General features: G+C 39.1%; 1 protein-coding gene across 1 annotated transcript in view; it reads left to right on the top strand.

Moving 5' to 3' along the window:
• Window positions 1–27,428, top strand: part of LTN1 (listerin E3 ubiquitin protein ligase 1) — a 45,623-nt gene that overhangs the window by 8,744 nt on the left and 9,451 nt on the right. The window contains exons 5-22 of the mRNA XM_032779696.2: window positions 153–205; window positions 1,002–1,182; window positions 2,008–2,181; window positions 5,393–5,583; window positions 6,370–6,517; window positions 6,972–7,760; window positions 8,380–8,421; window positions 9,574–9,766; window positions 11,202–11,441; window positions 15,818–15,971; window positions 16,231–16,381; window positions 17,572–17,773; window positions 21,150–21,309; window positions 21,562–21,666; window positions 21,948–22,090; window positions 24,583–24,718; window positions 25,721–25,865; window positions 26,898–27,111. Coding sequence (XP_032635587.1) covers window positions 153–205; window positions 1,002–1,182; window positions 2,008–2,181; window positions 5,393–5,583; window positions 6,370–6,517; window positions 6,972–7,760; window positions 8,380–8,421; window positions 9,574–9,766; window positions 11,202–11,441; window positions 15,818–15,971; window positions 16,231–16,381; window positions 17,572–17,773; window positions 21,150–21,309; window positions 21,562–21,666; window positions 21,948–22,090; window positions 24,583–24,718; window positions 25,721–25,865; window positions 26,898–27,111 — 3,421 coding nt within the window. The remainder of the gene's footprint in view (window positions 1–152; window positions 206–1,001; window positions 1,183–2,007; window positions 2,182–5,392; window positions 5,584–6,369; window positions 6,518–6,971; window positions 7,761–8,379; window positions 8,422–9,573; window positions 9,767–11,201; window positions 11,442–15,817; window positions 15,972–16,230; window positions 16,382–17,571; window positions 17,774–21,149; window positions 21,310–21,561; window positions 21,667–21,947; window positions 22,091–24,582; window positions 24,719–25,720; window positions 25,866–26,897; window positions 27,112–27,428) is intronic.

Genomic DNA, 27,428 nt, shown 5'->3' with positions numbered 1-27,428 from the left:
TTTCCTCGTTTGTAAAATATGCCTAATAACTAGCTACCTGCATCAGAGGAGTGTTGAGGCTTCATTATTTAGTTCTTACTCTCACAAGACTAACTTTTAGCTTGTGGTTAACTTTCACCAATGAAAAATATGTTCTCGTTTATTTTATCTAGATGCTACAAGATCACCTTCTGAAAGAAACACCTGATACGCTCAGTGACCCACAGTATGTTTTTCTACTTACAAATTTATAGTTTAAAAGTGGATGTAAAATGTATTTCACAAGGGAACAAATTGTAGATTTTTGCAGAAAATAAAAAGTACATTATAGTGAAGACATATTATGCCTTATGCAATTCTATAGAAAATATTGTTTTTTCTAGGAAAGTGCCTTTTTCTGTGCTTCACATCAAGCCTGTATAACTAGGCTGCCACACCAGCCTGTATTTCAGTAGGCTACCATGGGTGGCAACTGTGCTCGGGAATCTTGCATGAACTGTGCATTTGGGCTAGCAGCACACTTAACCCTGTGTCGTTGTGGGGAACAAAGCCAGGCAGCAGCAATGATGGTGGTGTTGGCTAAAATTTTCAGAAGCACCTAAAAACTCAAGTGTCTAAATTCTGTTGACTTTCAATGAGATTTAAGCATCATAATTCCTAATTCACTTCTGAAATTTTTACCCATTGTCTAGTAATTCTTACTATCTGATTCATGTTTATCATTGAGTAGTTGGAGGGCAGAATCACTTGACACAAGGAGAAGACAATAAAAGAAGAGGAAAATGAACTTCTGAAAATACTGTTTTAGCTAGAATTTCACAACATAAACATGTTTAGTGTTTAACACTCATACACAGCTTATGGAAAGTTCAGTGTAGTTATATACACACTGCTGCAATCTCTAGGAAGAATCCTAGGATTGTCTTACCAAATCATATGAGAAGCCCATTAACAAATATAAATATACACATTTTGCTAGTTTTAAATTAATGCTTTAAATTTGTTTTTGTTTTTTACCTGAGAACTGTACCGGAGGAAGAAAGAGAAGCCAAATACTTTCGAATTCTGACATGTTCCTTTTTAGCTTTAAAGAAGTTGCTTTGCATGTTGCCAAAGGATGAGATTCATTCACTGGAAGAAAAGCTAGTATCTCTTCAATCTCAGAACAAATTTTGGAAATATGGCAAGCACAGCATACCTCAGGTATCTGAACCTTTTTATACCATCTTTATTTTTATAGGCTTTTTCTACAAAAGCAACACTTGAAAACTTAGGGCACTAAGCCATCCCCCAATATTGTGGAAGAAAAAAAGAACCAGGTGCCTTGCCCAGCTGCGTTTAAAACAGTCTTCCAATCACAAGACATATTGGCCCTGCTATAGGCAAACAAGTGTCCGAAAAATCTCTTCCAATTGGTTCATTTGTTCCTTTGAGGTAGGCATCTTCTTATTTGGAATTTGTGCCTGAAATACAGCCCTTTAAAATTCTTGTTAAAGAAGCAAGCTCTGTAAACTTATGGATACATTTAGGCGGGTAATTTTCTAAATTATTTGATTGACCTTTATTCTGCTAAGGATTGTTGTTTGTGTTTATCAGTGCAGAACAACTACACCATTGCATTTCAGTGTTGGATAAAATGATTCATTTAGTATGTCAAAGCATTTCGGGATGCTTGTGGATAAAAGGTACTCCATAAAAGGAAGATAAGCATTCTGCATAATGTTATACTTTTTAAAAAATATATAATTGTCTCTTCCAGTATATGGTCTATTAACTTTTGTCACTTAATGTCCTATTTTTAATTTTTTTTTACAGGTCTATGCACTAACTGAAAATTTGTTGTTTTGATTTTTGTGTGTGCCAGAAGTCGTATTTCAGACATGCCTATGTTGATATACCATTTCTTTTTAAAGTAAATCACAGTATGTAATTAACAAGCATGGAGAAGTCAGACCTTTGATTTGTAGAAGTGAATAAATATTGTAATCCATGGTTACTGAAATATTTTGGTTTTGTGGCTTATTTTAGGTTCGCTCAGCCTTTTTTGAGTTAGTTTCTACTTTCTGTCAGCTCCTCCCTGAATCAATGAAAGTTGAAGCACCAAGAGTTTGTCCCACAGTTCTTCTCAGTATTGATGACAGTGATGCAGTGGTGTGTCCAGCTCTTTGGGAAGCTGTGCTTTACATCCTTGTTACCATTGAGGTAATGCAGGAAACTGAATGAGAACTTCTTTTCTTTGTAAGTCAGATCCTAGTGGTCTGTTCAAATATGTCAGACTTAACCTTTCATATCATACCAGTGCCCTTGCTTTGGGGTTAAGCAGAAGATATCATCAGTTTAAAATAAAGTAACCACTGCAGTACTAAGGGGTTCACAAAGTACTAAGTACCCCCCACCCACCCCCAACTATAAGGACCTGATTTTCAGAGGTACTCAGCACTCACAGCGCCATTAAAAGTAAATAAAAATTGTGTGTGTCCGCCATCTCTGAAAAGCAGACAGGAATTTAGCATGTAATTAAACTGAAGTTGTGAGATTTAAGAACTTCATAAGTATATAAAATAGCTTTTAAAAATACAAATATTTCTCTGTTGAATTATTTATTAGAATCTATAAAAAATGATGTGCAAGTTGTTCTTTATTCACTGTTTAGTTAGAGCCTGATACTGTAGCCCCTCCACTCCTCAGATAAAATCCTGGTTTCACTGAAGTCAATGGAAATTCATTTAGTAATTCTATAGTGTCCTTTTTGTAATTGATGTTTGATGTATCTTGTAATTGTTGGTACAGTGTGACCTATAATTACGTATGAAAATCAGCCTTCTGTTTACTTCATATGTTATCAGTACAAATAATAAATGTAACTTTGACGATGTTTTTTCCCCTGGAATGTTTTTTGTGCCTTTTGGCTTCCATTCAAAATTTAACTTATATGCAGTGTTGTTGTAACTGTTTTTGTCCCAAGTTATTAGAGAGGCAAGGTGGGTGAGGTAATATCTTTTATTGGACCAACATCTATTGGTGAGAGAGAAGCTTTCGAGCTTACACAGAGCTCTTCTTCAGGTCTGGGAAGCTTACACAGGGCTGGTCTACACTTCAGTGAAGATGCTACTAAACCGATGGGAGAAGGAAGGCAGGGGGGAAAGCAACTGGAGGGAATTGTTAGTTGGTAATAGATTGTTTTAATGAGCCATACATACAGTCTATTCAGTCCATGATTTTTGGTGTCTAGCAAAATTATGAATGTAAGCTCCCAGGGTCATCTTTTAAATGTGTTGTGCAGGATGTTTTTGAGGATGAGGACTGAGAGGTCAGATTTTGCTTTGTGAAAAGTGTTCACTCACAGGTGATGTGGGGGTTTTGTCTTTTATCATTTTCTTGTGTGAGCTTATTTGAGAGCGTAGTGTCTGTCTGGTTTCATGCACATAGTTCCTATTGGGGCATTTGGTGCACTGGATGAGGTACACCAATATTGTGATAGTCATATGTAGGACTCATGGATCTTTAAAGGTGTGTTGTAGGGGGTATTGATCATTGTAACAATGGAGATTTGTCTTCAGGTTTTGCATCTGTTGTTCTGGCAGATTCTAGTGCCGCTTTGAGTTGGTGTGTCCTGGTCTGTGGGGAACCTGGTTCTGATAACGAGCTTGGAGAGGTTGGGGGCTTGTTTGAAAGCAGAAGAGGGGATTGAGGAAAGTATGGGTTGTAGTTGTTTGATGATACTCTATACGGGTTCCAGTGGGGGGTGGTAGGTGACAACTAGGTGTGCGCAGTTGGAGGGGGGTTTATTTCTGTATTGAAGCAGGTTCTCTCAGGGTATTTGAGTGGTCCATTCCATGATGTGATCTTCTACTTCTGTCCTTCAAACAGCCTTCCAACCTCTCCAAGCTCATCAGCACAAGCATGGACTGAATAGAGACACTGGATTTAGGGCTTATTACAACAATCTATAACCCACTAACAGTCTGCCTGACCCCTCCCCCCTCAGCTACTTCCCACTCCCTCTCGCCCTTTCTTCCCTATGACTGGAAGGGTGTTAATGGGTCACTTTACTTTGAATGGTCCATTGAAATGCGCGTTAACTAGTTATGCTAAACGATCTGTTCCACCTTGTATTTAACTGTGACAGTCTGAATCCAGTTCGAAACTAGAGACCTATATCAGTATAACTACATCACTCAGGGGTAGACCTAATCTCCTGTGTAGACAGCGCTATGTTAATAGCAGAGCTTCTCCCATCAACATAGTTACTGCTTCTCGGGGAGGTGGATTAACTACGCCAACAGGAGAAGCTCTTTCATTGGCACAGGAGCGTCTTCACTGAAGTGTCACAGCAGTGCAGATGCAGCACTGTACATGAAGAGAAGCCCCGAGTAAGTTTCCCATAGCTGAAGAAGAGCTCTCTGTAAGCTCGAAAACTTGTCTTGCTCACCAATAGAAAGTTGGGTTAATAAAAATGTATACCATATATACTCGTTCATTAGTCCGTTCGTTTATAAGCTGACCCCCCAAGATGGATGAGTAAAAATAGCAAGAACTGTATCACCCTTTCATAAGCCGACCCTATATTTCAGGGGTTGGAAAACTTTGGCTCCCAGCCCATCAGTGTAAGCCGCTGGCGGATTGGGACATTTTGTTTACCCAGAGCATCTGCAGGCATGGAGCCCCTCAGCTCCCAGTAGCCATGGTTTGTCGTTCCCAGCCAATGAGAGCTCCCATTGGCTGGGAATGGCGAACCATCACTACAGAGAGCTGAGAGGCACCATTACTGCAGATGCTCCAGGTAAAGAAAACGACAGTGTATTAGATATTCAATTCAACGATTCCATAGTGTTTAAAATCATAAATTTTGGCGTACACCCATTTATAAGCCGATCCCCACTCTTTGATGTGTCGCTTTTTTACCAAAAATATACGGCTTCTGAACGAGTATATACGGTACATATAGTTGATTTGTCTCAGTTCATAATTTAAAACTCACTGCAAAATACTAATACTTATAACGGTAGCGACTCTTTATGACACCTAATACCTATTTTTTGGAGGTGGTGAGTTAATCTTGGGACTGTCATAAATGTAGCAATATATTATAGTAAGCTGTTTTACAAAGCAATATTATGAGTCAAAAGATCACTCAAGACAAAACTTTCTTGATTTAAGTTGATTACCCAAAAGATCTCCACTGTGTTAAAACAAGATTTTGTTCTGAAGTCTGCTAAACCTTAAAATTCAGTAATTTAAATGGAAATATTTAGAGAGAAAATGAGTTTTAAAAATACTCAGGGCAATTTAGATTTGGTGATAGCTTGCTCTTACTGCACTGTAGGGAGCTAGACTAGATGACCCACCTAAGAGCTCTTCCAAACCAACTGAGTCTGGTTTAATTTATTCCTGTAATTATTTCTTTCCGTAGGACTGTTGGAGTCATGTAAATACCAAAAAAGGAGTTCTGCCAAAACTATGGATAGTACTTCGAGAAGGTGGACGAGGTCTAGCTACTGTTATATATCCTAATCTCTTGCCATTGATTAGCAAGGTACCTCATGGCATTACAGAACCAAAGCTGGACTTTTACAGAACTTTTTTCAGCTCAATAATTCAAGGGTATGTGCCACAAATTCATATTAGATGAAATATTTATTATAATAATTATTTATGTTTGGAAACAAATCAAAAGATGGTTACATTACTTAAAGCATTTTAAAAGATGTAAAAAGCAACATAGAGTCCCGTGGCCCCTTACGGACTAACAGACGTACTGGAGCATAAGCATTCTTTGGTGAATACCCACTTCATCAGACGCATGCATGCGATGAAGTGGGTATTCACCCACGAAAGTTTATGCTCCAGTACGTCTGTTAGTCCGTAAGGTGCCACGGGACTCTGTTGCTTTTTACAGATCCAGACTAACACAGCTACCCCTCTGATACTTAAAATATGTAGATATCAGAAACTGAATTCTGTAAACTGTCTGCCTGTCTCCTCCTTCCTGCTGTGATCCCTTGTCCTTTTCTCTCTTAAAGACTGCACACAAAAAGCATAGGTTTAAAAAGTGGCACTATATTGGGTGCATTTAAAACTTTAGATTCATTTAAATAGTAGAGGCTGCATTTGTCTGTTGAGCCACAAATGTGTTTCATCCTTAATTGTATTTTTATGAATAAGTAAAGTAGGCTAAAAAGCAGCATGCTTAATTGCCCATGTTTCTAGTTGTGATTTATGTAGAACTTGTTTTCCTGAATTTTTATTTTGAGGTCACTTATAGATTTTCTTATCTCTTTTTCCTCAAATGAACAGCACCTATGGTATTACATTAAAGCACTGTAATCAGATTGTAATCAAGGAACAATGATTATTTCTTTTTATGTCTCCTGATTTACATGTATTTAGGTTGTCAAGTGAGCGAGCCATAGCTAGCCATTCAGAGTGTTCTGCAATTATATCTGCATTTATGGAGTGTTTACGATTTGCCATGCTACAGAATTTAGGTGAAGAAGATGAACAAAAACAAATTCAGCAGATGCTTATATGTGATCAGGTATATATTATGTAAATATTTTAAAAGTTCTTCTCAGTTTTGCAATTTCACAATTTTAACTTGAACAAAACTGTGAAACACTTCAATGCAAATTTATTCAACAGTTAAAAAAAATCCCAGAAAATCTAAGGAAAAATAACTTTAGCTGTGTTTTTTTATCCTCCTTCCCATAAAATCAAACCCTCTGACAGAGTGCGGAATTATTCTATGAAACCTCAATGTCTTTAACAATAAAGCATAAATGTAATGGATAGGGCTTTGTAAATGTTTAATAGAAGAGGTTGGGTGGGTTAGACGTTTTACTAATTCTGTTTTCAGGATTGCTGTTAAGTTGATATTTAATAGATGTTAAACACTTTGTTTTGCAGAGCTTCCTGAGATTGTCAGTATTAAAACTATTATCCAGTTATGTAAACATTTAGTTACTAAAACTTTCTTGCATTTCTGTTTGTAGTTAATTCCTCTCATTGAAGCCGTGCTTAAAGAGACCAGGTTACAAATTGGTCCATTGTTTTACCAAATAGCAGAAACACTGAGCTCCTGGGAAACAAAGACAGAAATCTTAAATGATGATGGCACAGCTGAAACTTTCCGGAGACTCTTGTCAAATTTCTGGGACAGTCTCTCAAAAATGTATGTACTCCATGTTGATGCAGCAGATGCTGATGAGAAATCTTTGGTTGCTATATCCTGTATGCTACAAATTCTGCAGAGCCCAGAGAACTCTATGAAACCAAGCAAAAGAAGAACTATAAAAATCAGATTTACAGATGAGAATAAATCTGAAATAAACACAGAGAATGGGAAGCCTGCTGAAGTGACAAATAATGGTGAATCTGAAATACTGACTGATCCACCACATATTTTGTTTCTAAGGAAAGAACCTTTAGAAGATTTAGTCTGTAGCCTTGCTGAACTGAGTATTGTGTATATCAGTGAACAGAAGTCTGATCGGCACTTAAAGTTTCTCTCTGCTTTGCTCAACTCCTTCCCTTCTAGCAGAGTTTTTCAAGTGCTGTTAGAGCAGGAAAATGATGTGAGTGCTGCTCAGACTGAATCCCAGCAAGATGTAAAACTTCAGCATGAAAATCCATCAATACGGTTTTTGCATCAGAATTTAATAGCTTGGTTGAAAGAAGACTGGAGGAAAGAGACCGATTTTCTGGTTGATATTTTGTACAGTGTCCTTAGGTGTTGTAACAATAATACAGAGCGCAAAAATATTGTTGATGACTTAACTAAGGTAAGGCTTTCTTTTTTACTTTGCAAATCGAAGAATTTATATGATGACTGTCCTGATTTGTGGGCTACAACTGGCAGTGGGAATAATAGTTATTTTGGATCTGGAAAATGTATTCTGACTCAGAATAACTAACATTTGTTTTGGATAAATATGACAAAGGGAAGATGGAATTAAGAGAGTTTGGAATTAGAATACTAGGAAAAGTGTTATGACATTAATATGTTTATCCCTTTCACTTGACATAAATATACTGTACTGAAAATAATGAATACATCTGAAGATTTTTGTTCCTAAATTACCATCTTCATACAATATGATTTATAGTATTAACCTGTAGCCTTTCTCTTAACCACAGTCACGTCTACCCATTTTGATCTAGTTGACAGGAGAAACTTAGGTTGCCATTAAATTGGGCAATTATAATTTCTTTCATTGATTATTGGCTGCTAAATAATCATAATTATGAGAGTAACCTATGTTCACTGCTAAGGCTTTACAACTTCTACACATCCTTTTCAGAAATTAAAATTGGACAATAAATAGAGATTGCATTAAGTTTTCTTATCCTAATGGAATATATTTTATTAACTATATTTTTGTTTGTTTGGTTTTCCACTAGATGGATCTGAAATGGAGTATTTTCCTACAAGTAATTCAAAAGGTATCTTCTTTGGGAATTTTATTCTTATTTTGCATGCATACTTTTGGATACTTTCCAATCTTTAAGTGATAGGATTTCAGTTAGTTAAACTGGAGTAGACTACAAACTAGTCTGATTTTCACAGTTTGAAAATCTAGTTATAATTAAATTTGAAACAGTGCTGTTTTCGTATAACTTAAATATAGCACCTCTCTCACAAGCCCATGGTAGGTAGCATTAGAAACTGAAGCACTTCTTCAGGGGTTCTCAAACTAGAGTTGCTGACAGCCCTGAGCCCCCATTAAATTAAATTATCCCTTTCTCCCTGTTTTTAATTTATATGGGAGGGGCGTCACACTCAGAAGCTTGCTGTGTGAAAGTGGTCACCAATACAAAAATTTGAAAACCACTGACAGAAGCAATGCATTGCCTGTATTGTAAACTTCCATCTTCAGCATGTCTCATCTCTGATGTAGAAGGGCTCCTTGTCCATTCATATATAGAAGTCTCTAATGTGGTCAGTTGGGTGGCATGTGTTATATAGACTTCCATTCCCCTGAGCCATTTATTCTTGACAAAACAGCATCACACCGTGCATATATACTTTAGAATGCATGATGTGTAAATTCAACCACTATTTGGAAACCCCAGAAATACTGGCTAATTAGGACCAAGTTATTTTACTTTATAGGCATTTGTATAGCATTTATCACCATATTATCTGAGCAACTCAGAAACATTAATACATTCGTTCTTGCAACAGTCCTATGAAGTAAAGTAGTGTTTTCCCCATTTTTACAGATAGGGAACAGAAGCACAGAGAAATCTGTGTCTTGCCTGAAGTGATATATGAAGTTGGTAGCAGAGCTGGGAACTGAACCCAGATCTCTTGATGCCCAGTATCAGTGTCATCCCTCCTCACTTATGGATGCCTCACACTTTAAAATTCCTTCCAGTTTTCTATTTTTTATTATTTATATAATAATTGGCTCATCACTTAGCAGAATTTTTCTGCCAGTATATAATTTGGCATTAGTTTCTGGAAAAATGCTTACATTATAACTTGGCATTAATGGATAAGAATGAAGTATTTTCTCTAAAGGCTAATACATACTAATCCTATCTCCTTAAAGTTATTAACCTTGCAAAAATAGCTGTTTTCTTGTAATTCAGGCATGCTCGGACTCAGTGAAACATTCATTAGTCTCTGAGTGGCTGAAAGGTGACGTACTAGGGGAGAAGCTTGTAATACTAGCAGATGATCTGTGCTATAAGGGTTTGAAAACCACAACAACCTCGTTGGAATTGTACTGTTCAGAAAGATGGACCCTCCTGAGCTTGGTATTATCACAGCATGTTAAAAATGGTAGGTGAATTGCTACTGGGTGGAGGGAAGAACTTCTTGAGGCTTTTCACCATATCACATTTTGTAATATCTAGCTGCTTCTCTGTTTATATTTACCTGAGCTAGTATATTATGGCCTTTTAATTTATTGAAACTAACCTGGAGTAGCGACTTGATATGCTTCCATTTCCATGTATCTGTTAACAGGATTAGTGTTAATCTTGTTTCTTTTTAGATTTTCCATTTCTCTCTTTGTATAATTCTTTAATGCAAAAATTGGATTTACTAAATGATTCACTGCAGAATAGACCATACCATCTGAAGTTTACTGTTCAGAAAGTAGTGTCAAATCAGAAGCGTTATGGATCTACATCTGAACCCTCTGATCTCAGACAATAGAAACAATTTATAAGTCCTCAGTCTCCTTATTTGGGGCACGTGCACTGAGAGATGTATGGTACACCTTTGTGAGTAACTGCCTGTTCCAGCTGTTGCTTCTCTTGTGTGGCAAGTGTGATATACACCTCGATATTAATGAATTTCATATTCTGGTGTATTACCCAATTTTAAAGTCAATGTATTTATAGTGCTGTCATTTTGTTTAGCTTGCTAGTATTTATTAAAATGCTTGCAGTAATGTTCCCTAGTTTATTTGAAGGCTGGATTCTTTTTTGGTGCCCAAGAAGTGTTTCATAATTTCCCAAGAGATGCACCAGTCAGATGAATGCATACTGTAGAATAAATAGATCTTCATAATACTATTGCTTTGTGCTGTTGGGTCCCAGAGGAGGGTATCGGAAACTTGCTCATAGAAAAGAAGTCAGTCAGACTTGCCAGCTTCAAAGTCCTAATGCAGTGCTTCAGGACTGAATGTTTGCCCTATCATGAGTCAGTGTCAGGCATTTCAGTGGATGGCTGTGGAACTGGAGGTATTGCTGCACGTTTACCATTCATTTTGTGCAAAATGCTTGTGTAACAAACTACCCAGAATATGTTGGGTGTGTTCCATCAGGTGTTGAAGAGCTAGAACAGGGGTCCCCAATGCAGTGCACGCGGGTGCCATGGCACCCACGGGGGCATCTAAATGTCGTCCTGGCCGGTGGTCGAGCATCCGCCACAAGCGGCATCATCCAGAGGCATTGCCACCGAAATGCCGCCAAATTTCAGCAGCATTTCGGCGGATGCTCGACCGCCACCACGGTCCTTCGTCTGGCACCTGCCAGACAAAAAAGGTTGGGGACCACTGAGCTAGGACATCTTTGACTAGAGTGAAATGAATCAAGCTGTAGCACATACAAAATTAAAGCAGAACTCCCCTTCATCTTGCTTTCAATATTAGTGAACCTGGAAAAACGGGCAAAGACTGTTTATAGCGTCTGATGGCTTCCGTCTGATCTTACTTGTCACATGGTAATCATAAAGTCTTTTTTTTTTTTTTTTTTTTTTTTAAAAATAGAGTCCTTGATTGGTGAAATTTATGTTGAAAGAATTATTGACAAACTTCAAGCAGCTCTTTCAAAAGCTAAGGATCTTTCTGAAGCTGGAAATACTGAACCATCAGTATCATTCATATGTGACGTAGCCTCTAACTTTTTCAGCTCAGTTAAAGGGTGCTTACTGATGCCATCTTCCGAAGACTTATTGTTCACTATTTTCCAGCTGTGTGCTCAGAGCCAGGATGCTACACACTTGTCAGGTAACCCAATGCAGGAATTACTTTATAAACTAAAATCTGACTTTAGAACATTTTATTGTTCTGATTTTATTTGCATATGTGTTTAATGTTGGTTTGTATTAAAGGGTGATCTTCAGGGCAGTAGTAGAGAAAAGCCACCTCCAGAAATTTAAGGTTTTGTGCAAAAAAAATCCACAACATGTTACCCAAGTAATATCCTCATAAAGCGGGATCGGTGTTTCTCAACTGGTCAGTTATAACTAGAGCTGTGTGACATTTTTCAGATGAATAGTTGCAGTTTCTGGTTGACCAAAACTGTTCACAAATTTGTGTCTAATTTGCCAAATAGTTTCAACCAAATTGAAGAAGTTATAACATTTTGGTAATGTTGAAAGATTCTGTTTTGATCTGAAAACTTTATTTGGACTTTCAGACAGTTTGACAAAAGCAAAGGAAAGGATTCAGGAACAGGTGCTGATGGTGGTACTTCCCTTTTACACTGTGGCCCATTTGTCAGGGCACTCACTTAGGATACTGGAAACCTGGATTCAGTTCCCCCCTCTACCTGATGAGAAGGAGGGATCTGAGTCTCCCACATTGCAGGGGAGTGCCCAAGCTACTGGTCTATGGGATATTTTGATATGGGGCTTTCTCTTATCTTGTGAAGCTGTTCTACTTTTTTATAAATAATTAGTCACTAGAGCCAGGACTTGAACTTGGGTCTCCCTCCTCTCTGGTGAATGCCCTAATCTTCAGGCTATAGAGTCATTTTTGCTTTCTTTTCCTAGTCCATGATGACAAGAGAGAGTCACAGAATGACTATGAATTGTTACTGAAAAAGACAATGGATAGTCATTGTGCCAGGTTGCGTATTGGAAGAGATGTTGCCTGTAGGACCCGTGCTTTATTTGTTGAAGAAGTTGGAAGAGGTGGAGTAAATGAAGGAAGGGATTGCAGGAAAAGGAAGAAGGGTCTCCTGGTTAAGGCAGCTGAATGCTGTCCTGGGGAACTGGAGTCTGTCTCTGTGTCTGCCACAGAGTGCCTCTGTGATGCTAATCAAATTGCATCATGACCAACTGTTTAAAAAAAAAAAAGGGGGAAAAAAGACTACAATATCTGATTTGCTGAGAACTAGGGTCTGATTTGCTAAACACTCACAGTTGCAACTGAAGTCAATGAGAGCTGTGCTTTGAACATTGCTATATTATGCAATGAACTCTGAAAAATCAGGTTTTATGCATCTCAAATTGGATACTCAAAATTAGTGAATACTTTTTAGCTTAATCTCTCTGTGCTTTAGTTCCCCATCTGTAAAATGAGGATAATGCTGCACCTTTATCTCACAGGAGTATTATAAAAATAAATTAATTAGTATTTGTGAAACACTCTGATAATATAGTAAGGAGCCCCATAGTGAAGCCCATGAAGAAATTAATAATTCTGTTTTTAGAACAGAGTTTGCATAGTGTGAAATAAATAAGGCCTGAGATCACACGTTGAACAATGAGGAGAAAATAAAATATTGAATGGCTGCTCATTAAGTGAGCACTGTCCATTCTGTGCATTGACTAAGGCTTGGGTCCTGTAGGAAAAAATAGTATGTGGTCATGAGGATCTTGAACTATACAGACATTTGTTGGAAAAATAATATGGCAAAACACAAAACGTCCCATAAGTTCTTTGAGTGCTTTGGGGACAACTTTTTGTTTCAGGAAGTGGAGGAAGTAACCAGGTGGACAGCCGTTTTAGGCTTGATTCTGACCAACAGAGAAGAATTGGTTACGAATCTGAAGTTGGCTGCATATGTGCTGGAACTAGCGGTGCGGGGGGTGCTGCAGTACCTTCCGTCTTGAAGTGGTTTTCGTTATATACAGGGTTTTACAGTTTGGCTCTCCGCACCCGCACTATAAAAATTGTTCCAGCACCACTGGTTGGATGGCAATTTGGGTGAAAGTGATCGTGCAATGACAGATTTCATGATCCTAGGGAAAGGAAGGAGTGAGAACTGCAGAATAAGAACAATGGACTTAAGAAAAGCAGACTTTAACAAAGTCAGAACTGGTAGGTAACATCCCATGGGAAGAAAATAGAAGGGATAAAGGAGTGCAGGAGAGCTGGCAGTTTCTCAAGGAGACCATATTAAACACACAACTTCTAGCTATCCCAATAGGAAGAATAAGAAGTGACCACTCTGGCTGCATCAGGAGCTTTGTAATGACCTGAAAATCAAAAAGAAATTCTACAAAAAGTGGAAATCTGGACAAATTGCTAAGAAGGAATACAGAAGAGTAGCATAAGCATGTAGGGACAAAATCAGAAAGGCTAAAGCACAGAGTGAGTTACACCTAGCAAGGGACGTAAGAGGCAATAAGAAGAGGTTCTCCAAATGCACTGGGAGCTAGAGAAAGACAAAGGAAAGTGTGAGTGCACCGCTTAATTGGGAAACAGAGCTAATAACTAATGAAATGAAGAAGGCTGAGGTGTCTAATGCCTGTTTTGCTTCAGTCGTCACTAAAAGGGTTAGTGGTGACCAGATACTCCACACAATTAATATTAACAAGGGAGAAGGAACATAAAACAGGGAAAGAAGCAGGCATAAGAATATTTAGATAAGTGTATTCAAGTTGGCAGGGCTTGATGAAATGCAGGCTAGCGTATGTAAGGAACTAGCTGAAGCAATGTCAGAACTATTAGCAATTAGCTTCGAGAACTTGTGGAGGATGCGTGACATCCCAGAAGACTGGAGAAGGGTAAGCCTACTGCCTGTCTTTAAAAGGGGCAACAAAGGACCCAGAGAATTTATAGATGAGTCAGCCTAACTTCAATACCTGGAAAGATACTGGAACAAGTTATTAAACATTCAGTTTGTAAGCACCTACAGGATAATAGAGCTATAAGGAGTAGCCAGCCTGGATTTGTCAAGAACAAATCATGCCAAACCAACCTAATTTCCTTCTTTGACAAGATTACTGACCTAGCGGATAGCGGGGAAGCAGTAGATGTTGTTTTTATTAAGCCTTTTGACATAGTCCCACGTGACATTCTCATATGGTTTAGATGAAATTATTATAAGGTGAGTGCACAACTGGTTGAAAGACCGTACTCAGAGCGTATTTTATCAGGGTTTTGCTGTCAAACTGGGAAGTTGCATCTAGTGGTGTCCCACAGGGATCAATACTGGGTCTATTCAATCTTTTCATTAGTGACTTGGATAATGGAGTGGAGAGTGTGCTTATAAAATTTGCAGATGACAAGCTGGGAGGTGTTGGAAGCACTTTGGAGGACAGGATTAGAATTCAAAAAAACCTTGACAACTTGGATGAAATAAGATGAAATCCAATAAAGATAAGTGCGAAGTGCTTTTCTGAAGAAGGAAAAATGAAATGCACAGCTTGCAAAATGGGGAATAACTGGATAAGTGTTGGATCTGGAGGTTCTAGTAGTTCGCAGATTGAATAAGAGTCAACAATGTGCTACAGCTGCAAAAAAAAATGCTAAGAATATTCTGGAGTTTATTAACAGCAGTGTTTTATGTAAGACATGGGAGGTAATTTTCCTGCTCTACCCGACACTGGCGAGGCCTTAGCTGGAGTGCTGTGTCCAGTTCTGGGTGCTATGCTTTAGGAAAGACATGGATGAATTGGAGAGAGTTTGGAAGAGAGCAACAAAAATGATAAAAGATTTAGAAAACTTGACTTATGGAGATAAGTTTTAAAAAAACTGGGCATGTTCAGTCTTGAAAAAAGAAGACTGAGAGGAGACCTGATAAGGGCAGTTATAAAGAGGAGTAAGATCAGCTGTTCTCCATGTCCGCTGAAGGTAAGACAAGAAGTAATGGACTTAATCTACAGCAAGGGAGATCTAGGTTAGATATTAGGGAAAACTTTCCAACTCTGTAAGGGTAGTTAAGCTCTGGAATAGGCTTCCAAGAGGGGTTGTGGAATCTCTGTCATATGAGGTTTTTAGGAACAGGTTGGACAAACACCTGCTAAGGATGGTCTAGGTTTACTTGGCCTTCCCTCAGTGCAGAGAGCTGGACTTGATGGCCCCTTGAAGTCTCTTACATGGAATCATAGAAATCTAGGCCTGGAATTAAAAATGATATCATAATACATATGCACAAGTTGGCCAAATTAAGATTGCATCCTTAATTCTGGCATTTCCTAACAACTTTTGTATGCTTGACTTCTCAATTATATACATATTTTGCTTACTTTTATAGTAAATGTAAGAGAGTCCTGCAAATTTTTGACTTCAGATAGTTGGTTACCAACCTAAAAAGTTTGAGAAACACTACTTCACGTGTTAAGAGAACAGTGATGTAGTGAGTGTGCCCACCATTATGCATTATGTAATTTGGCAGTTAATATTTTAACTACCTTATTTTTTGTGTTTAGATTTACTTGTCAATAAACTACAGCACACTTGGTTGTCTGGCCTAAATTCGCTTGTGCATCAGGTTGGCCATATGCAGAAACAGAGCACCTTCGTGCATAAATCTGCATTGTGGGTCAAGAATCAAATTCAGTCTTCTTCTTTGGATGTTAAAAGGTAACTATGTTTACAGTGTATCTATTTGTTTTGGGATATTAAAATATGAAATAATTAAAAATTAATCCTTTAACAGCATCAGCTTATACTTAGGTCCAAAATAATTAAAATGTTTATTATTCTGTCTGAGGTAACAGCATGAACTAAAATGCAAAGTGAAAAGCCATTGATGTGGTCTGGTATTGATGTGAAATGTTGTCTTGTTGTCACATGATTGTGCTTAATTTCTCAGGAAGAATTTTTTCCCCCACATTTTCAGCCTTCAGGTTTTGATCTCCACAGTTAATGATTTGCTGACTAAGCTACTGGAAGCTAGAGAACTGTCTGGTTGTCTTCTGGGAACTTATTTTAGATGTATTACTCCAAACAACTCTGAATGGGAAAAGTTGCGAGAATCTCTACCCATGGAGGTATGAAAATGATTGCAGTGTGAAAGCTACTGCACAATGAAATAGCTGATGTATCTACAACCTGGGCTGCTTTTTCTGTAACCTTTCCTGCTTAATCTCTGGAGCAGTGTGGTTGGAAATGATGTGAAGTATGCCTCTCCTTCTATTGCCTGTCTAGTTTCCACCCCCTGTGAGGTCCAGGAGCTCAGTGCTGCATGGTGCTATGCTACTCTGGCCATGATCCAGCACACTTATGCACATACTTATCTCTAAGCATAGGAATAGTCCCACTGAAGTCAGTGAATACGTACAGTTAAGCACATGTTGAGTGCTGAGCTGGATCAAGGCCAAAGTGCACAGAAGCTTGTAGGATCAAGGTCCAGATGAGAAAGCAGCGGAGGTGGATGAATCCCTTTCCATACGGGAGGGGAAGGTTAGGGTATGTGCATGCATCTGCAGGGCCATACATGCACAGAACATTCGGGTGGTTGTGTCCCGAATGATGCTGTGCAAAATCTCTAAATATAAAAACTCCCCTCTTTTTGGATTCTACATAAAATACTGTTTAAAGGATACTGTCAACTTGCTTTATTTTGCGATTTACTGGGTTAAAAAATGCAGTTTCTGATAGTGACCTCTTAAAAGTAAGTCCTGTTTAAAAATAATCCTTTTATAAGGCTTGTATTGTTCCTCTGCAGCTGTTTATAGTCTTTTCAACTGATTTAGGGATATAGAGAGAAAACACTGAAACTGACTGGTCTCAAAGTGTTGTCAAATAGGCAGAGTAAACTGAAAAAAACATATATCTATTTTTCCTTAACTACTGTCAGGGTATAATACTCCTAGTATTATTTGCAACTATACTGTATATACAATTTTCAGACATAAATGCAATTTTGAAGTTACAAGTGTCTCTTTAATTTGGCTGGCAATATGATTGAAATTAAACAGAAAAGGATTTTAAATTTAAATTAGGAATCCCCCACCAATAACCTTGCTACAGCAATTAGACCTGTGTTGGGAATAGTTCTCCAGTTATGGTACCTTTACCAGCTATTTGTTATGAACACTTGGGAATCATAATGTGGGAACTTTAAGTGACATTGTAAGTAATTTTGAATTTGAAAAGTTACACAAATGCCTGAGCCTTTGTGTTATTCTGTAAAAATTACATGTAATTGTGGACAGCTCCTTTGTTGTGTTTGTTACAGTGGTTACACAAACCTCTTTTGGAAGGAAGACTGAGTGTGAACTGTGAGCACTCAGGAACAGAGGTTAAGCTATGCAAAACAACTAAACTTCCAAACCATCTATGCACTGCAGCATTGTTAAGTAAAATGGCACTACTTATACAGGACCATGAGGTGATGTTTGAAAACCACGACGCAGAAAGGAAGAAAATTGAAAATATAAGTAAGTGAGGCCTGGCCTACAGTACGCATTTAAACCGAATTTAGCAGCGTTAAACCGATTTAACCCTGCACCCGTCCACACAACAAAGCCCTTTATATCGATATAAAGGGCTCTTTAAACCAATTTCTGTTCTCCTCCCCGACGAGGGGAGTAATGCTGAAATCGGTATTGCCATGTCGAATTAGGCTTAGTGTGGCCGCAAATTGACGGTATTGGCCTCCGGGTGGTATCCCACAGTGCACCATTGTGACCATTCTGGAAAGCAATCTGAACTCGGATCCACTGGCCAGGTAGACAGGAAAAGCCCCGCGAACTTTTGAATTTCATTTCCTGTTTGCCCAGTGTGGAGCTCTGATCAGCATGAGTGGCGATGCAGTCCCAAATCCAAAAAGAGCTCCAGCCTGCGACCCTACAGGAGATGAGCATGCTGGATCTGATCGCTGTATGGGGGACAATCTGTTCTATCAGACTTCCGTTACAGAAGACGCAATGCCAAAACATTTGAAATTCCAGGCTGATGCAGAGGCTCCCGAGCACTATGGCTGTGTGGACAAGCGTAACGGAAAGCCAAAGAATCAAATGGAACGCTCATGGAGGGGGAGGGTATTGAGGACTCATCTATCCCGCCGTCTCCGAAAGCATTTGCATTCTTGGCTGAGCTCCAATGCTCTGAGGTCAAAACATCCCGGTGTTCAGAATTATATGTTGTCATTTACACTCTTCTCTCCGCCCCCCCCCCCCCCCCCCCGTGATTGAAAAGGAAAAAAATCGTTCTCGCCTATGTTTTCCATGTCACCCTATGTCTGCTACATTGCTGCTGGGTAGACGGGGTTGCTCGGCAATGACACCAGCATCCTTCCCGTGCGGCGATAGTGCATATGACTGCATATCATCTCATCCTCAGCCGGTGAGTTGCTCCTGCTGATTCTCGTTGGGTCGGCAGGGGCGCTGGCTAAAATGGGAACTGACTCCCGTCGATTCCGCAATGGTGCAAAATGGCTGGTTAACCGTCCTTGTCGTAGCCAACTGGGTTGAGCTTCCACAGCCCCCCTTTCATGTCTAAGACGATCCCCTGTACTCTGGACTTATCATAAGCACGGGAGGCTGCGTCCCTTCCCCGCCCCCCCTTTTTCATGTCCTGCTCAAATATCATAGCAGCTGGAGGCTTTCCCCTCATTTATCTCACTTAAAAGTCAGTGTTTCTTATTCCTGCCATTCTTTATTACTTCATCACACAAAATGGGGGACACTCACGTATAGCCAGGGTTGGGAGAGGAGGGAAGCAACGGTGGGGTTGTTGCAGGAGGCACCCCCTAGAATGCCATGCCAGCTCATACATTTTACTGCAGATCTTCTGGGGCTCTGAACCGGCGGCTTTGCTCTCTGGTTCTCTAGTACAACTTGCCCCGTTTTCTAGGCAGGACTGATTCTCGATTTGTTAGACAAACATAAAGAGGGATGCCCCGGGAGTCATATCCCATTTTTATCACTGCGCACCCGGCCGACCTCAGCCGAGGCCAGCAAGGAGACCCTGACAGCAGCGATGGTACAGAACAACTGTATAACCGTCATCTCACGCCAGTTTACAATGGAAGATGGTGGAATAGAGGATTGTAACGCTCTCTGCTACCTTGCAAAGACACATGAACTGCTGCTGTTTAAGCACTCCGTACTGCGTTCTGTAGCGCTCCAGATAACATTGGTTGACCGTTGGACAAGGAAAAGGGCTCCTTGGTTGCCATGCTATGGCGTCTGCCAGGACAATCCAGGGGAAAAGGGCGCGAAATGATTGTCTGCCGTTGCTTTCACGGAGGAAGGATTGAGTGACAACATTTACCCAGAATCACCTGTGACACTGTTTTTGCATTGGGATCTCAAACCAGAATTCCAATGGGCAGGGGAGACTGCAGGAACTATGGGATAACTATGGGATAGCTACCCACAGTGCAACGCTCTGGAAATCGACGCTAGCCTCGGTACATGGACACACACCGCCAAATTAATATGCTTAATGTGGCCGCGTGCACTCGACTTTATACAATCTGTTTTACAAAACCAGTTTATGTAAAATCGGAATAATCCCATAATGTAGCCATACCCTGAGAATGGTAAAACTAAAGAGCAGTTGATTTTATATTGTAGTTGTGAACCAAATTGTATTAATTGGTGGAAGCAATTATTAATGAAAGGTTTGGAATATAGCTGACATTATTACTTTATCCTATATCTTTTACAGTTGTTGTTCTGATCCTGCTTTAAGTGCACAAGTATCTTTGGGCTGGTCTACATTACGGGGTAAAATCGATTTTAGATACGCAATTTCAGCTACGTGAATAACGTAGCTGAAGTCGAATGTCTAAAATCGATTTACTGACCCGTCATCACCGCGCAGGATCGATGTCCGCGGCTCGCCATGTCGATTCCGGAACTCCGTTGGGGTTGGTGGAGGTCCGGAATCGATATAAGCGCGCTCAGGGATCGATATATCCCGTCTAGATTAGACACGATATATCGATCCCCGAGCAATCGATTTTAACGTGCCAATACGGCGCGTAATCTAGACATGGCCTTTTAGTGTGATGTTTATATATCTAGAACCCTTCTGGCCTTTCATTTTTTGCTTGTATTCATACTCTCTCAACTAACCTCTTAGCATACACTGAGGTAAAAATAGTTGTTCTTAAATACCAGCTATCCCAAAACACTGCCTCCTGCATGGTGAGTATACATGCAGTGTATCCAGGTATATTGGTACATACTTGAGTGTTAGGCATGAGATCGGAGATGTTATTGCAACCATTTTTCTTATCCTCATTACTCCATCCATACCTTCCTCTTGTTCAGTCGCTTTTACTTGTGAAGTGGCTTAATTATTTTCATGTTTTTAAATCAGATCTGACCATTGACATTATGCATTTTATGAAGTAGTGATGCCATTCCATGTTCTTCTTCTGTTGCTATTGAAGAGGAATGTAACTTCTCAGTGTGGTCCTTCATAAGAGGATGAAAAAGAAACAAACACACAGTAATTTTAAGAACTGGTTTCTAACTTCAGACTGGGGTTACTATCTGAAATTCGGTCTTGACTGCCTAGTTTAGGAGCAGCAGTCAGGAAAATTAGAGCCAAGAAGAGGAAAAAAATATGAAGGTGTAGGAGAAGAGTCACTAACTAGAGTCCTTTTCATGCTTACCTATTGTTAACCCCAGAGTACATAAGTATTGGTGCCAGGAGTCCAGCTCATTCCTTTCAGCACCTGAAGTCATGTGTGAATGTAAACGTTTTTCTGTTGTTACCAAGATACATGGAAATGTAAGCAGAGGCTCTCCGCATGCATCATGCTTATATTAAAACCGATACTTTTGTTGGTTTGATTAGTTGCAGAACTGCTATACTCTTTGCAGTGGATTGAAGAACTTGATGATCCTCCTTGTCTCCTTCTTGAATTTCTCAACATGCTTCAAGTAATCAGTATTACATATGAGGACTTAAGTGCATTTGGTAATACAACCAATCTTCTGCAAATATTATTTAACAGGTAGGTACAGATTTAGAAAATACTGGATGAAATACAACATTCCTGACTTATTCTGGCTATGGCATTTGCACGATAGAGATTATTACTTTTACTGATGTGATCTATTACAGAGATCGCTTTTACTGATGTGATTTCATTCCGACTTCTGTCATTAAGGTCTTTTCCTTGATATGTTCACATATGTAGGGTGTGTGTGTATGTGTACAATCTACATGTAAATTAAATCTTTTTTTTTTCCTTTTTCTTCTGTAGATCAAAAGAGCGTGGAAGACTTTGGGCCTTAGCCATGGTTAGAGTGATCCATACAAAGAATATTGCATCCAGTGAAATAAAACAACTTTATAAGATGACTGAGGGGTATTCTAATACTACAATTCATAATTCTTTGTAGTTGTGAGTGAATGTTGTTGATACTGTATTGCTACTGGTTCTGTTGAATGAAATATGTAGGATGGGTACTGTTTATATATGCAGTGTAAAATAAATGCAATTTACTGTATATAAATGGCTTGAAAGAAGCACAATATGAAATAATCCTTCTTTGAACCATGATCCCTAGGAGCCAATTTACATTTTCCTATAATAAAACTGAACTTTGTTTCCCCATTTCATTCTTGGCGTCTTGTTTACATGAACAGATTTTTCCCATTAACCGAAGGCAACTTACATACAGTTCAGAGCCTGTCTCCATTTTTACCCGAAGAAGAAAAGGAAGAACTAGTTATCCAGTGTACTGCTAAACTTATGGCATGCATGCAAACCGAGCTCATCAGTACTGATGGTCAGTAACATAACTATACACTCTTCAGCCAGTTTGGTTTATTAATTTAAGATGGGACAAATTTGTAATTAATTTATTCGTACTAATGCTTCATAGACTATTTGATAAGGCAACTGTTTACTACAAACAAATTGTTGGTAATGGAACGAAACTGCATTATCTTGTCTTGATTACGTGTTGTACCAACAGTTTTATAAACTATTAAGAACTGTTCTCATATATATAACTAAGTATTACCCACATGGCCTTTCCAGAATGGAAAACAAATGACCTAGGTCCAGATTTTTTTGTTGCAGTATGAATTAATGTGACTTAGACTTCTAAGTGCCCTATATCGCTTTTGAAAAGGTGTAACTTTCTGGAAAATTATCCTTTTGAGCCTAAACTTTTTGTAGTTGGGTTTCTACCCTAGGAGGAATTGTGTGGGAAAGTATAAGAAAAGTCCTTTGAGGTGTTTGAGTATGGTGTAGTTAAAATAAAAAACAAAACACTCTTCCTCCCTCTTCTTCCTTTTTTTCATTCATTTTTGGCCATGCTCTTATTGACCAAGCTACATAAAAACTTGATACTTGTCATGTGACTATATATCTCTTGCTGAATTTGAAAATCTTAGCATTGTCAAAACAAATTCATGACCATTTGGGCAAAACTGTGTTGTATCTTCGAGCGCTTGCAAATAAACATATTGTAAAGGTTTTGTAAATGTGAATGTTTAAACACTGGTTAAGGGGGAATAGTTGATCAGAATCTTGAATTTTCCTGCCCCATCAGATTCTTTATTTTCCACACAACTGGTATGTATTTGACTATATTATCATTGGGTTATACATTCAGTTAACATTTTTGGGGCTCTCTCTCTTTGCTTGTGAGACTGCATTTGGGCCACCAGGGCCTGACCTGGGAAATTTTAAGTAGATAGCAGGGGAGTGAGTCTTGGACTATTCCCTGGTTGTATAGGAGATCCCCATGAGTCTGTTCAGCACACTCCTCTGTGACTGAGGATAATAGATGCCCAGTCAGCTCCTCTGGTCCACATGTCCCATTCTGCCCCATCCTATTTCTCCAAAGGATCCTGGCCAAGAAATGTGTGCCCAGTTTCTAAACATTTGTCAAGGAATGAGTTCCCCATTGAGTCTGTACTCTACTCACTTCATGAAAGAGCTGGTAAAGTTCTTGTAAATACAGCACCAGATCTTGTGTGAGGTGTATGCTCCTTGACGTGCACATATAAAGAGGGCAGCTAATGGAATGCTCACGTCGTTGGTATGGTGCTTGTAAAAAATGTACCTATTCTCCAGGAGGTGTAAATGCATATTTTCTTCTTTCTTTTAAAATGGAAATTTAAATGGAAAAAATACATTAATGCAGTAATAAGGATTCACAGTTAACATAGGTGTCTCTTTTCTGCATGTTGCATATGTGCAATATTTTCTTTTTCTAATTATCTCATTAAATGTATAATTTAACCCAGGGGTGGGCAAACTACGGCCTGTGGGCTGGATCCATCCCATGAGCTGTTTTAAGCTGGCCCACAACCCACACCACGTGGCTTGGCCCCGCTCTGGCCGGAGCACAGGGTCGGGGCAGCACCATGCGGCTCGGCCTTGCTCTGGTGCTCCAGCCGGGGCGCTGGGTCAGGGGCCATACCACGCGGCACCCAGAAGCAGCTGCATGGCCTGCTCTGACACTAGCAGGGTTGGGGGCTGCTCTACGCATAGGAGCCTGAGAAGGGACAATGCCACTGCTTCCAGGAGCCGCTTGAGTTAACCGCTGCTCAGAGCCTGCACCCCTGGGCCTCTCCCCATGCCCCAACCCCCTACCCCAGCCCTGATCCCCCTCCTACTCTCCAAACCCCTCAATCCTAGCTCAGAGCACCTTCTTGCGCCCCAAACCTCTCATCCGCAGCCTGCACCCCCAGCCGGAACCTGCACCCCTTCCCGCACCCCTGCCCTAGCTCTGATCTCCCTCCCGCCCTCCGAACCCCTCAGTCCCATCCCAGAGCACCCTCCTACACCCCAACTCCTCATCCTCAGTCCCACCCGAGAGCCTGCACTCCTCCCGCACCCCAACCCCAATTTTGTGAGCATTCATGGCCCACCATACAATTTCTATTCCCTGATGTGGCTCTTGGGCCAAAAAGGTTGCCCACCCCTGGTTTAACCTATGACTCTTTGTTTTGTGCTGCAAAGGATAAATATGCTGTTGGAACCTGAGTTTGCATTTTTTAATCACTTCTATCATTAACTGTATAAAATTATCATAACATTTAATCATAATAGCAGATTAACTACCGAAGCAAAAAGAGAAATCTAAATATTGTCCAGAATAAATTTTTGTATGTTTGTATATGTAAGATACAAACAAAAAGTAGTAATTGGATATGCACTTTTTCTTTCTTGTGCTGGCGTTGTCTTTTAATAAATACATGAATGTATTCAAGAGCATTCAATGTGTTATATGTGCTTTTTACATGGTATTTTACTGTATTGTAGGAGCTTTTGGATATCTTGCCATTTTAAACTGCTGTTTACACAGTGGAAGCATTGATTGCCGAGAGCTACTGCCTGGAATACTAAAAATCATTATGTCCTGGAGAAATGATAATGAGGACAGCTTCCTTTTCAGCTGGTGGGTAATTTTGCTATAACTTAACATAGCCAAATCTTACTATGTATTTTAAATCAACCTATTTAGAAGGATAAAGAGTTTAAAGACAAAAATCTATTTTTTAAAGTTCCCATTCAGTAGGACTATTTGGATGCTTGAAGTTAAGGACATGCATATGTCTTTTTAGGATTGGGGGTTACATCCTTGATGAAGAACCTTAATAAATAGCTGGATTTTCAAAAGGGTTGAGCGTCCAGCAGTTTCTGCATACCCAGCACTTTGACAATCAGATCACTTATTTAGATACCTAAATAAAGACTTGGGAGGTGAATTTCAGGACCTGTATTTTAGAAATCTTGGCCTGAAAATCTGACCAAAGACTTAACATGCAGAGAAGAAATACTTTCATTTGTCTGAAGTTCATCCATCTTGGGTTTACTGAAGACATCTGTGTAATGATGTCATGAAATGGGGACGAACTGGCAAGAGAATTTCATTGTGCCTGCATTATGCATTTAAAGTAGGCAATTGTTGTAGGTGTTTGTGTATCAATTCATATATTAACTTGTGGGATTTGTGCACCCAGGTGCTCACACTTGAAACTAAACTCTGTGTGATGCATTCATATATTTTATTGGCTACAGGAAATCATTAAATCTTGTAAACCCATGTTGAATTGTATCCTCGAGTATAATGCAAACCGTAGTTTCAGTTACTAAATTTACTGATTTACATTAGCTTATTATTTGAGCAAATAGATAAGTATAATGTGTAGTTAGTGGCCTGTCTAGAATCACAGAATTTCTTGTTTGTTTGTATGTTGGTTTATCTTGTTCTTGTTATGTAGACTTATTAGTTAACAGAGGAACTAACCTCAAAGAAAGCAAGGGTATTTTAAGCACTTAGGCAGATTCCAATATAGAATTTGAATTTGACTTAAGAGGAAACACTAAGGCTAGAACAGAAATATTGTATTCCTCTGCATTAATGAGGATGATTTTAACTTCTGTACTTCTGTTGCAGCAATCTTAAAGAAGCAACGCCTCAGTTGCTTGGTTTCAATATAGAGATGATCCGTTATTTTCCACTGTTGCTAAAATATTCCGCTTCTCCACTGATGGACAATGAGTGGGACTTCATAATGTGCTCCATGCTGGCTTGGTTAGAGGTAATATGATAAGCATCATTGCTACTGAAATAGGACTCTCAGAATGGGCATTCAACACCTATTCATTTGACACTAGACTAGTTTTTTTTCCTGTATTTAAAATAAGGAAGCTAAAGAACAGATATTTAAGCCTTAATACCTTTCTCTTATGTTCTTATAGCAGCTTTCATCTGAAGGGTGTGAAAGTGCTTTACATAATATAAGTACGGGGTTGCATCACCTACCTTGGCTGGAAACATATTCATTTTACACCAGTATCATTACAAACTGGAAGGATGGATGTTAATTTAAAGACAGTGGCCCAAAACATAGTGGCAGCCACATTTGTGGACTTGCTATATAGACGTATCATTTTAGAGGATTTTGAATAGTTAGTCATATTACTTTGTGGATCTTGACAGAATAAAAATAAAAGCAGGAGCCCAATTTGAGGGAGGGGATTGATTTTTGTCCAAGGGAGTGGGCAGCATTTTAGTAATTTCTGGTTGAATGTAAGTTTTCCACAATGTGGAAATGATTTAATGAATGAAGTTTATGAAGTTATTTTATATTTGAGAGGGAACAGAGGTGCTTTTTTTAAACTATGGTTTTGGCCTACTTGGCCGTGTAAGGTTTAGTGTTGCAGATACACACATTACTATTTGAATCCACTTGGTGGCAGTTTCTGCCTACCATTATGTAATGGGTTCTGTAAAAATGGAAACAATCCATTATTCTAAACCTTGATAAGAGCTGGGGAAACTTAACTGTATTTTATTTACTTTCATTGGGATCCAGCAGAAGTTTTTAAATAACATTGTGAGGTCAAATACCAGGAGCTCTGAAGTGGCGTGAGCACAGATTTGTCTTATTTACTAATTCTCATATAGTATATTTTGTAGAGGTAACTGACACTTGCTTTTCCATCAAACATCTCAAAGCACTTAATGAACTACAAATTCTATAGTGATAGATAACTCTGTGTAAATGTAGTATAAAATAACTGTCTTAAAGCAGAATGAGGACTACGAAATTACTGCCTTTTTTTTCCAGACAGCAAGGGAAAACCATTCGCTTTATCATGTTCCACTGGTGCAAATTTTTGCCTGTGTCAGCTGTGACTTGGCTTCTGCCCTTAGTGCATACTTCCAGGCAGCAACTCCTGAGGCTATCCAAAATCTTCCTATGAACCTGATGAGTGAATGGAAGGAATTCTTTTCTGAAGGCATTCACAACTTGTTGTTAACTTTGTTGGTAAAAGTCACAGGCAAGTATATGACAAATGATAAGCAGGGATGTAGCTTGATATGACAAGTGACCTAAGGAGAGGTTTTTTAAAGTAGAATAGCTGACAGACTAAGTTTGACTTTATTATATTGAGTGCTCTATTCATGTAGTTGTTAGACAGCATTTAACTAGCACGAATGCAAAGTGCTCCACTTAGGAAGGAACAATCAGTTTCACACATACAGAATGGGAAGAGACTGTCTAGGAAGGAGTGTGGCAGAAGGAGATCTAGGGGTCATAGTGGACCACAAGCTAAATATGAGTCAACAGTGTGATACTGTTGCAAAAAGAGCAAAC

This window comes from Chelonoidis abingdonii, chromosome 1 (genome assembly GCF_003597395.2).
Source record: "Chelonoidis abingdonii isolate Lonesome George chromosome 1, CheloAbing_2.0, whole genome shotgun sequence".
Taxonomy (NCBI): Eukaryota; Metazoa; Chordata; order Testudines; family Testudinidae; genus Chelonoidis; species Chelonoidis abingdonii.
The sequence above is the reverse complement of the archived record's forward strand: the minus strand, read 5'-3'. Positions and strand labels throughout refer to the sequence as shown.